Consider the following 12,473-nt stretch of genomic DNA (forward strand, 5'->3'; position numbering starts at 1 on the left):
CAAAAAAAAAAAAAAAAAAAAAAAAAAAAAGATCCCGCGTGCTGCAACTAAGACCCCGACGCAGCCAAAAAAAAATTTTAAAAGAAATGTTTTGTTTTGTTTTTTTTAAATAGCTCTTGAAGAAACCCAAAGAACAACAGTCAAAAAGTGACAGTTCTAGGATCTGAACCCAGGATTCCAAATCCCAAGTCCAAGCCCAGTGCCTTTTTACTATATTCTAATTGCTGGAAAGGGAAAAGGGCTCAGGAATTGACCAAGACGATTGACAAATAGAGACAGAAAGAGAGAGGGTGCAGAAACAGAGGGACAAGGGCTCCTAGCAAAATTTTACAGGCACTACGTATTCACATCTGATGGAAGTGTAGACTTCTCATAAGCAGTGGGCCAACTTTCTTATGCCTGGATTTAGTGAAGAGTGTTGCTAATTTAACATCATTTTAGAAAAGTGTACATACAATCACACGAAGAACTATATGTTAGGCTTGAGAATACAGTATACGATACAACTCATTTGTAGAAAGAGCAATCGGTCACGTTTCTGTTCTTGATGAGATGGGCTTGTGAGAGGTGGCGCTGAATGGATCCAGGTATGACCTGCTGGGTCTGAGCGAGATCACATGTGGGCATCCATGCGCTTGTGTTAGACTTCAAATGCAGGTCTTAACTTCCAGTTAAGTTCTCTCTTAACTGTTACGGGGCCACATTCTCCCCCCCGCTAGGTGAGAATTTATTCGTGTTAGACTGGATCGGATTTTTAGGGGTTGCTGAGACGTGCAGCCCACACTAGCCATTTCATCTGGGCATCTCACAATTTACAGCTGGAGAAAAGTACTATTGGATCCCAGTTGGAAACCATGACGTAAGTGTAAACGCTGTCTGCTAGAGTGTCCTGGGTACACTGGAGTATTAGTGCCGTGTGCAGTTCTTAACTTTAGCATGAATATTTCAGGCAACTGGAGGCAGTTGAGAGCAGCGAAGACAATTAAGTACTTGCTAGGAGTCATGAGGAAAGAAGCTGGCCGCTCTTGGAGAAGGGAGGAGACCATTTTAAGGATATAAGAGGGATGGTAACCAGCTGTTATCCACGTGCTTTGGAAGAGATAAGTATCTAACCAGTCTCAGAGGAAATATTCTCAAATAGAAAAAGTAACACAAAGAAGCCGGTTGGACTCTCGACCAGAGTTGTAAAGATACTCTACCCTCCTCCCATTGAAGGAACAGTGAAAACGGAAAAACCACCACCTGCCTCTATGTGGTATTTTGAGAATTAGCACAGTGGGCAACACAAGCAAGTCCTGCATAATCATTAGTTTTCTTTCGCCTTCCTCGAAGAAATTCAAGGCAGAAGATGGTATTTTTTGCCCTAGGCCAAAGGTTGGCAAAGTACCGCCTGAGGGCCAAATCTGGCCTGCCGCCTGCTTTTGTCAATGGTCTTATTGGAACACACCCTCGCCTGCCCATTCATTTCCATCTACGCTAGGCTGTTGGAGACCTACCCAGAGTTGAGTAGCTGTGATGGGGACCTGATAACCTGCAAAGCTGAAAATATTTACTCTCTGGTCCTTTACAGGCAAAGTTTGCAGACTCCTGGGCTTCCCTGGTGGCGCAGTGGTTGAGAGTCCGCCTGCCGATGCAGGGGACGCGGGTTCGTGCCCCGGTCCGGGAAGATTCCACATGCCGCGGAGCGGCTGGGCCCGTGAGCCATGGCCGCTGAGCCTGTGCTCCGCAACGGGAGAGGCCACAGCAGTGAGAGGCCCACGAAGTTTGCAGACTCCTGCTCTAGGATAACAGACCAGCATGAAGGAGCTCTCTGGGGGTCTTCTAGGGATAGTCTTCTATTACGGCTTTGGAAGAGGATCAGTTGACTCTGAAACTTTGAACGAATGAAGAGTCAAGGCCACTGGCATTGGTTGGAGATGTCATTTAGGTGGCATTAGGTGCTTTTCCTGGGCTCCACAAGAATTGCTATAGGTGTTTGCATCAGTGAAGGTGAATAATTTTATGCCCATCAAGTACGAGCACTGAAGGCACAGTGACCCCTGTCAGTTTCACCGCTGACCTGCCCATTCAAATCATGTCATTTTTATGTCCCCCTACCATAGAATAAATATTTCAAAAGAAGGAGGTATGAAGTTGACAGTTTTGTCCTTTCTTTTTCTCCCACGTGAGTCGGCCTTGACCTTTCAGGAGAGGCAAAGCTTCTCAACCAAATAAAAACAGGCCTAACAGAGAATAACACCTGGGCAATTTTGAAAAACTAGATAAGCCCTGAAATGGAAGAAAAGATTCCCTTTTATGTTCTGGTCTTCATTTTGATGCTTTGTTATCAAGTACACGATAAGATCAGGTCTGAGAGTCACAGTAAATGCCGTTTTGTGCCATTATAAGCTTTCTTCCCCCACTAAAAGCAGGCTGATTTCATTCTTTCTAACTGGCGGACTCTTGTTTCAAAGGCCTTGAACTCTAGGCTGATACTGAAAAGGCTTTGACATGTCAAAGGGAAGCATCTTTAGCTGGAACAAAGCACCTCAAAGCCTCTATTCTCTGTGGTACTCGGCCTTGAAAATGCAAACAAAGGCGAGGCAGGGCAAGGCCAACCAATCACACCCCAGACACAGGAGCCCAGGCGCCGAGAATTTCCCAGCAGCCCCCGCACTCACCTCTCAGTGATATTCTTCGCGGTCTGTAGGAAACGCGCGTGATCATTCTCCTTCAGAGAGTGTTCTGCTTGGGAGATGAGTGATGCCGACCGCTCGATGCACTGCTTGCAGTTTGCAATCTGCTGAGCCAGTTTGCGAAGCCTCATCACCTTGAACAAAAGAGGCACGAAGATGGTTACACGGGTGGGCTCGCTTAGTGAAAACGTGTCGGGCTGGACCCTCCCGGTGTGTGCGTTTTATTGTATGCGAGTCATCCTTCAGTAAATGTTCAAAAAGGAGGCAGAGAAAGACGGAAACCCCAGCTATGGCACTCTTGTCTTAGCTATTCTTTATCTCCTTGGAGAAGTGTTGCTAATTTGTTTTAAGAGGAAACCCTGAATTGCGAATTGCTTCCCTGTTGATGGGGGAAAAAGGTGTTGCCCAGTGTGAGTTACAGAGGGTCACCGGACCCCTTCCCTCACACAATTACCGTAAGATCGTAGGGAACCCTGAAACTTTCTCTAGTTCAATTTTTCAGCTGGGCCATTGAGAAAATAAAACACCTCTGTAGGTGCAAATGTGTGCCTTCAGTCAAAACCATTTTCTAAAAAGTTCTTTGCTATCCATGTAATAAAATCGCGATGTAAAAACATTAGGTATCACTATTTCCCACACTATCTCAAACTCATGTGTTAAATTAACAGAAAGGGAGCATTTTTTTCCATTGATTAATATTTTTCCTGTTGAACAGATGAGAGAAAGCCAAAAAAAGCACAGCTGGGCCATTTCCCCTCACCGGGAACGTCATTTCCAGGCACTCTGTGCTTACTTGATAACTAAAACTATTTTGATAAGCATTTCCCAGTCGGGATAAAAACGCATGTTTGGTTCCAACCTCCATTCCAACTCCTGATTCCGTCTTGCTTGCAAACGACCCTCAAACGTAATTGACCATAACCTCTGGGGCAGGCCAAGATAAGTCCACGGTAACCCACTTGACCATTTGCTCTGGTGTTTGAAATGTGCTCAGAGATGAAGCCCTCTGGCCAGAAGCCAAGTTCAAATGAGACGGCTAATTGGAATTGCCGTGCGCCTGGTGCCCTGGTGCACACAGCCTGGGACAGGTCTTGGCCGGCTTTATGATCATTCCGGAACGGAAAACAGCCCTGGGTGAAAGGCTAGGGAGGCTCAGGCTCCCTCCAGAATTCCTGCTAACTCCAAGAAATTCCTCCTTTCTCCAAGTCATCATTATCGTCCCCGCGCAAGTCTAACAGAAGAAAAGGAAGGAAGGAGGTGTCAGGACTTGAGGCCTCTGAGGACTGTCCAATTTCAGCTCTGTCCTCCTACAGCAAACAAAGGAAATGAATGCTGAATCGTGAGGCATCGGCCACAAGACTGCAGGCAAGAGTGAGAAAGATTCTTGAAAGTAAAGGCTTTAGAGAAATGAACTGTCAAAACTCTGGGGCAAAGAGTATGTTATCTTAAGCCCGGTAAGAGATTTACCTCATTGTATATAATTATAGTGACCATCACCGCAGATTAACTGTGTTCATTAGTTGAATAAAATAACACTTATTTTACACCAAATAGAATTCAGCTGCTAACATCATTATACCCAGAGGTAAAGCTAAGAAAGGCACAGAGTCCAACTCAAGATATTAGAACGTATCCTTAAGAAACTGTCAGAGGAAGAAATATTTAATCACGTAACATAAAGAATGCTTTCAATTACACGGCAGAATTGAAGATATTTAATACAATTCTAACAACAACAACAAAATAAGGACCAAATATTCCTTCTGAATAACTTCATGTCCTTTCGGTATACCTAATAATAGTGACCCCACAGATGACACAATGGAAAAATGCTTGAACTCCATTTTCTTCTTTTTTAAAAAATTTCTATCATGATACTGGAAATTAAAAGCGACATAAGAGGAAAAGGAAGAAGAAGAAGAAAAAAGAGCCCTAAATCATGCATAAGTTGAAGCAAGCCCAAATGAGAGCCTCCTTTGAAAATACAGGAATTTTTTACAGAAAACTGTTGGCGTAATTATAATTTTAGTTCAGTGTACAAATTCCATCTGATATACCAGATTGGAGCTTTTCAAACCTGGTGTGCGCAAGAATCAGCTGGGGACCTTTGTTAAAGAAAAACCGTAGATGTTTGGGCCGGCACTCGCATATCCTAGGTGAGGAGTTGTAATTGGCAGGGTGGCAGGAATCTGCATTTTAACAAGCAATGAACGTTTTTTGATCTGCAGGTGATGAATCGTCAGTATGGAAAGGATTAGCATTTAAAAGACTAAATGAAAGAGGAGAGGACAAAAGAAGGTAGCAGAAAGCATTCCTGGTAGAAAGGGCAAGATAAGTTTTGTAAAACTTATTTCTCTGTGTGTGTGTGTGTTGTTTATGTGTGTGTGTGTGTGTGTGTCAGTGCCGGGTTTGATGTTATATGTATTTTTTTTTACCGTGGGTTTCAGTAAAAAGAAAAAGGAAAAGAAAAACTTTTCTAAGTTAGTTCACAAACGATGGTCTGTGGACCACATCCAGCACACAGCCCGTTTGTGCAAAGAGTTTTAAGGGCACACTGCCACGTGCATCTGTTTATGAATTCACCTGTGGCTGCCTTCACACTACACCACTGGGCAGCGGTGAGCGGTTCCGATAGAGACCGAAGGCAAAACCTACGATATTCATTATCTGGCCCTTTACAGAAAAAAGTTTGCTGACTTAAGTGATTCTGATCAGACGGCCCTGGATTTGAACACACCCTGTGAAACACTGTCCTATGTGGTACCACACTTCAGAATCAGACACTGAGTATTTAGCAATATACGAATTTCTTCATTAGAAAACACTTCTTTAATATATTACTTAAAACTTTTTCCACGTTGGCACTCTTCTCCTTTTCCTTTGGGAAGTGCGACTGCACGTTGTAACTTGTGGAATTCACTCCACACTCATCATGGAAGTACTCTGCCTCCTTTTGGGGACGTAGGCCTATTTAAATCAATTTATTTGCTGTTTATTTTACCTTACAAATGCTTTTTTAAAGTGGCCCTTTATTTTTCTTTAAATGTATTTGCAATGCTTTTATATATACGTAGGGTTCCCATCCCAAAATTGTTAGGTCCAAACCATTGATCCTCAGTTAAACAAGTATCTCGCTCAACAAGGACTGTCTTCAGTGCTTCTATCAGGCTACACAAAAGCCCTGACACGTAGTCCAGGGGAATTAGCTTACATTTTGGAGATTCAGAGTACATAAAAGCAGTGACGAGAAGGGACCCTTTTTCTCTTCAGCTGCAGCCTTCTACCATAGGTATGTGTCTGAACATAAACACATCATTGGCTTAATCTGGAGTTTGCTGTCAGCTTTTCCTGTGTTGGCGCGAAATTTATCCCCAACTACTGAAGAAATAAGCCAGTTCTTTCCCGGGGAGTCTCAGAGCTTGAGACTTTCCAATCAGTCTCACCATAAAGGCTACTGAGCTATTTATTTTAAAGAAGGTGCAATGGTCTGAGAGCAGGAGTTACCCGCATGTGCTAATGTGTAACATCGCCTGACTGGCAATCGCCCCAGTTGGAGGATTTGCGGTGGGTTTGTTTCCTCCAGATCGAATGGCATTGTGATTGGCGCCAGAGACAGATGAGGGCAAAGTCGCTAGCCCTTCTCTGGATTGAGTGTCTTCAGACTTCCCAACCACCAGCCTGGGCACCCTCACTGGGCAGCACCGAGTCCATACTTGCCCTCCCTGCCCAGCCTCTCTGATTTCCAGGGCGTTGGCACCCATGCTCTTCTTTTCTTTAAAACGTATCTCTGACACCCAATGCCCTGGCCAGGGACTTACTCACTGTGAATTCCCGGGTCTGGGATGAACCAGTCCTCGGTCGTGTACCAAAGTAGTAACTCAATGGAAAGCTGAACGGGGCCTTCCTCTCTCCATCTTTCCCAAGTAACACTGCCTTCTGAGATTATATCCCTGAGCAGACGTGCACTTTCAAAAAGTGACACATCTCAAACATACGGACCGTTTTTAAAGTCATATGATCAACTTTCCCATACGCAGTACCGGCTTTAGCAAATCTCAGTGTTTTCATCATATTAGCGTCTGATTTTTCAAAAGGAAGTAAACTATTATCGATGGCATTGAAGCCTTTGTGCGTCCCTCCCTAATTTCATTCATGTCCCTCTCCAGAGGAGAGCACCCTCTTGATGACTCCCAGGCATGTTGATGTATATATGCCTAAACATTATATGGGATTTTTTTGTAGTTCATCAAATTTTATATAATATTCCTCATCCCCTAAGAATCATCATAAAACTTGCTCCCATTTTTGTGATCTGTCCATATGAATACGTATCACCCTAGTTCGTTACTTTTAATTTCTGAAGACTGTTCCATTGTACAAATGTACAATTTACTTGTCTTATAAACAGCTTTACCGAGATATAATTAATATATAAGAAACTGCACATATTTCAAGTACAAATCTGATTCGTTTTCAAATACGTGTAAACCCATGAAACAGTCCTCACGTTCAAGATAATGAACATATATATCACCCCGCCCATTCTCCTCCCGTCCCTTTGGAATTCATCCCGCCCACCCCTCTGTCACTCATCGCTAAGCGTTCACTGATTTGTTTTGTCACTGTAGATTATTAGAAAGTGTTATTTCTAGAATTTTGTATGAATATACTCATGCAGTATACACTATCTTCTGTCTGGCTTCTCTCACTCACCATAATTCTATTGAGATTCATGTTGTTGCGTGTGTCAAGAGTTCACTCCTTGCTGGATAGCACTGCATTGTGTGCAAATGCCACAAACCGTTCATCTATTCATCTGTTGATAGACTTCGGGTCATTTCCAGTCAGGAAATTACCCTTAATATTACCCTTCATATTAACGTGAAAATTCACATACAAGTTTTATATAGACATCCGCTTTCATTTTTCTTGGTAAACACCTAGAATGGCTGGATCGAATGGTAAGTGTATGTTTAACTACTTAAGAACGGGCCAAACAGTTTTCTAAAATATACCGTCTCCATTCTTAGAAACAGTGTGTGAGCTATAGTTCCTTCACATGCCCACCAACACTTGGCATGGTCCATCTTTTTAAGTTAACTATCCTAGTAGATAAGTAGTGGTATCTCATTGAGGTTTTAATTTGCATTTCCTTAATTATTAAATGACTTGGACCATCTTTTCATGTGCTTACTTGCCATCCTTATACCTTCTTTGGTAAAGTATCTATCTATTCAAATCTTTTATCCATTTTGGGGAAGGGGTCATCTATTTCATTATTAATGAGTTTTGAGAATCTGTAATATATTCTGGATACAATTACTTTATTAAATAAATAATTTATAAGTATTTTCTCCTAGTATGTGGCTTGCCTTTACGTTCTCTTAAGAGTGCCTTTTGGGGCTTCCCTGGTGGCGCAGTGGTTGAGAGTCCGCCTGCCGATGCAGGGGACCTGGGCTCGTGCCCCGGTCCGGGAGGATCCCACGTGCCGCGGAGCGGCTGGGCCCGTGAGCCATGGCCGCTGAGCCTGCGCGTCCGGAGCCTGTGCTCCGCAACGGGAGAGGCCGCGACAGTGAGAGGCCCGCGCACCGCAAAAAAAAAAAAAAAAAAAAAAAAAAAAAAGAGTGCCTTTTGAGGAGAAGTTTTTACTTTTGGTGAAATACAGTATATAATTGTCTCTATAGTTTGTAAATATTTCTTTTATGTTTCTGCCAGTGTATATAATCTTTGGTCAACCAAAGTTCACCAAGATTTCCTCCCATGTTTTCTTTCTTCTAGAATTTTCAGAGTTTTTACCTTTTACATTTAGGTATATGAGCCATTGACATTTAATTTTTGTATGTGGTGTGACGTATGGATCAAGTTTCCTATTATGTGTAGACAGCCTCCCCTATGTGGAAGCTAAAACTCAGCTTCCAAAATTCCCTCCCCGCTCAGTTTTCTTTGCCATTTCAGTGCACACGTTTTTCCCTCCGAAACTTCTAATTTGTTATTTTTATATCGTTTTTTTTCTTATTTCACATCCTTCTTTTGTGGTTTCACAATTTTTTGCTCTTTTAAGATAGAAGTTATTCCTTCCTGTATCTCTTTGAACATCTTCTTAACATTTTCACATAAAATTAATTTCAACTGAGGTGAGAAGATGTCTTTGATTTTGTTGGCTGTATTTTTAGAAATTCAAGATCTCTTTCTTTGCTTGGAATTGTGGTTTGACTTTCTGTTTTCAAGGGCTGAAGTCATTCATAATGTTTTTCTCCCTCACCCACCTTGCTTAGCCTCTCCTGTCGGTTTACAGTCTCCTTCACCCCATCCTTGGGGGTCCTCATTCCAGAATCTTGTATTATCTCTGCATTTCTGAAGCTCCCGTTTTGTGTAGGTATCAGAAACAGTGCAGAGCCAGGCTCCAACCCGGCTGACTTACTCTAGACTCCCAGGCCTGCAGTTTGCTAACAGCTATGACCCTAGGTGAAAACTGGCAATAATCTGTCTTCGGTCCCTTTGAATGAACTGCGAAGCCTTACACAGCCCATGGCATCAACCAATGAGCCTGATTTCACTTTCCCATACCACCTGGAGCACTTCTAGCCCTTTTACCCCAACGTTTCCAAAACTATTTAGCCACAGGAGTCGAAGGTGTAGCCGCTTTAGTCTCTTCCAGACCAAGTCCCAGGAGCCTGCGTCTTAAAAAGCCACCATCACGGCTTTGTAGTTTTCTTCTATTTCTGGCCCATGGAGATGTTTATCTGGCTTTGGGCCCAGCTCTGTGTCTCTTTGCTTTTCTGTTTTACTATGTTCCCTATCACGGACATGTGTCCAGGGTGGAGTGGGTGTACCAGAGCCTGAAGCCCATGCATCACCATGGCTGGAACTGGGGACACACACACACCCCTTCGCTACTTTGCTCTAGCTCACGAGAGGAACCCTCACGCTGGGAAGCTATGTAAGGGAAAGGAAGACCTGCTGGCCACGAAGTTGTGGCGGAGAGTCACTGCAGGCTGAGTAAGGGCCCCCAAAGATGCCCACATCCTAATCCCAGGAGTTTTAAAAATATGTTACCTTACACGACCAAAGGGACTTCGCAGATGTGATGAAGTGCAGGATCTGGAGATGGGGGATATCCTAGATTATCTGGTTGACCCCAATGTAATTATAAGGGTACTTATGAGAGAGAACAAGGAGAGTCTGTGCCAGAGAAAGAGATGTGAGGATGGGTGCAATGCTCAGAGTGATATGAAGAAACCACAAGCCAAGGAATGTGGGTGGCTTCTAAAAGCCAGAAGAGAAGTGGATTCTGCCCTAGAGCCTCCAGAAAGAAACAGCACTGCTGAAATCTTCACCTTAGCCCAGTTGTGACTGATTTTAGACCTCTGACCTCCAAAAGGTCAGGCATCAATAAATCTGTGTTGTTTTAAGCCACCAGGTTTGTGGTAATCTGTTCCAGCAGCAATAAGGAAGTAATATGCATATTGAGAGCTGATCCCTGCACACGACCACGTAAAGGCAACAAATTACCTTCCGCATGTACGTTAATAATTAATTACAGCTGTTTTCAGGCTCTCACGTGCCTGAGAACCCGGAAGACGTCAGGTATTAAGAGAAATACACATGGTGCACGATGACAGAAGAGGAAGTAGATTCTGTACAGATTCCAGGCTGACACTCAGGATAATTTGTATGTGGGGGAAAGTAGCTGTTCAATGCACCTGAGTCCGTCCCTGGCCAGGGAAGAACTGTGTATTAATTTGATAATCTACCGGAACAGCTTCCAGAACTATTAGATTAGACTTCAACTTTTCTGATCACCATCACAGTATACATGTATAAATATTTTTCAGTGTATACAGACAAAGCAGTCTAAAACATTCTACAATATTAGAAGCACCTTTAAAAGTCTGAAGAAAACAGAGAAGAGCACATACATTAGCTGTCGTAATCTGTGTACTAAATACTTGCCAAGTGGATTTAATTATACGTGTCATTATAGTTATGAGCAGTAATAATAGAGATTCATGAACTGACTGGATCTGGAATGAATGTTTCTAGTTTTAGATATTTACAAAATTGTCTTGTGAGGGTGGCAGAGAAATGGGGAAAATAAAGTAGATCATAAGTATTTCAATACAAACATGACTAATTTAAAAATAGAATAAAGTGATGGATTCTTAAGTTATCAACATTTCTGAATGAATTTTGAATAAAGAAGAAGATGGCCATAAAGAATATAACCTAAATTTGTGAATTGCTTTTTGAATATAGTTTACTATAAAACCATAGGAATTTTAAACATACAAACATTAGCAAAGGAATACTATTAATATTGTATATCCACAAAGGGGTATAAGATATAGTGAAACTACAGGAGTTGTGCCACGATGAAACTGACACCTGTCTAAGTTCCCTCAAAAGCATGAGAAAGCACTTCATAATTTCTGTATATAAAGTCTGATTCATTTAAACATTTATTTAATACTGTTTTGATTGCTAGGATAGAGCAATAAATATGAAATGCACTTTTCCTCTATGGAACCCACCTTCTCATAGAGAAGAGAGATGGAAAACAGTGGCTACAACAGACCGGAGCTCCATGCTGTGCCCTGGAGCTGGGTAATGGAGCAGCCTTTGTATTACAGGTATGCATAGGAGACCGTAACAAAAAGAAAGGGAGGAGGAAAAAATGGCCAAGCAAGAGGCTTTGAATTAGTCTTCAAGACTTAGGATGAGATTATAGACAATATAGAAGAAGGGTCATTCAATATTTCCTAAGCTATTGAAGTGCATGGGAGTATATTTTCTCTAGATAGAAAATACAAAATCTTCGGCCCTAGAAATCGTACCTTCCCTTCTTTGATCTTGGTTCCAATAATCTGTCGTCTTTGCTGAATGATCTCAATAAGAAGATCACACTCCTCCATCAATTTGGCTTCTTGACGTGATGCATTGACCTGTGGGATAGATAAAATGGTGAGCCTTAATTTGGCATTTGTTTTAGTTAAATGCTCTTTTTTTAATGTAGACTAGTATATTTCTGGTAATTGCTGAAAACATATTTTATTTTATTTATTTTTTTTTTTGCGGTACGCGGGCCTCTCACTGCTGTGGCCCCTCCCGGACGCGCAGGCTCAGTGGCCATGGCTCACGGGCCCAGGCGCTCCGCGGCACGTGGGATCTTCCCGGACCGGGGCACGAACCCGTGTCCCCTGCATCGGCAGGTGGACTCTCAACCACTGCACCACCAGGGAAGCCCGAAAACATATTTTATTAAAGAATATACTGAGGTATAGTTGCTATACAATATTATATAAGTTTCAGGTGTACAACATAGTGACTCACATTTTTTAAAGGTTATATTCCATTTATAGTTATTATTAAATATCGGCTATATTCCCTGTGTTGTATAATATATCCTTGTAGCTTATCTATTTTATACATAGTAGTTTGTACCTCTTATTCCCCTACCCCATCTTGCCCCTCCTCTCTTCCCTCTCCCCACTGGTAACCACTAGTTTGTTCTTTATATCTGTCATGAAAAGATATTTTATTTGTCTACTGTTTTCTTTTTTTAAACATCTTTATTGGAGTATAATTGCTTTACAATGTTCTGTTAGTTTCTGCTGTACAACAAAGTGAATCAGCTATACGTATACATATATCCCCATATCCCCTCCCTCTTGAGCCTCCCTCCCACCCTCCCTATCCCACCCCTCTAGGTGGGCACAAAGCACGGAGCTGATCTCCCTGTGCTATGCAGCTGCTTCCCACTAGCTATCTCTTTCACCTTTGGTAGTGTATACATGTCCA

At 42.4% G+C, this 12,473-nt stretch overlaps 1 protein-coding gene across 11 annotated transcripts in view; it reads right to left on the reverse strand.

Annotated features, from left to right (window-relative positions):
- MID1 (midline 1) overlaps positions 1-12,473 on the reverse strand; it is a 668,179-nt gene that overhangs the window by 47,559 nt on the left and 608,147 nt on the right. For all 11 annotated transcript variants that reach the window (XM_027096545.1, XM_027096544.1, XM_027096543.1 and 8 more), the window contains 2 exons: positions 11,510-11,617; positions 2,661-2,809 (listed from right to left, as the gene is read on the reverse strand). In XM_027096545.1, coding sequence (XP_026952346.1) covers positions 2,661-2,809; positions 11,510-11,617 — 257 coding nt within the window. The remainder of the gene's footprint in view (positions 1-2,660; positions 2,810-11,509; positions 11,618-12,473) is intronic.

The sequence above is a fragment of the Aethalodelphis obliquidens genome, unplaced genomic scaffold (assembly GCF_003676395.1).
Source record: "Aethalodelphis obliquidens isolate GAN/ISIS:26980383/991018 unplaced genomic scaffold, ASM367639v1 scaffold104, whole genome shotgun sequence".
In the NCBI taxonomy this organism is placed as follows: domain Eukaryota; kingdom Metazoa; phylum Chordata; class Mammalia; order Artiodactyla; family Delphinidae; genus Aethalodelphis; species Aethalodelphis obliquidens.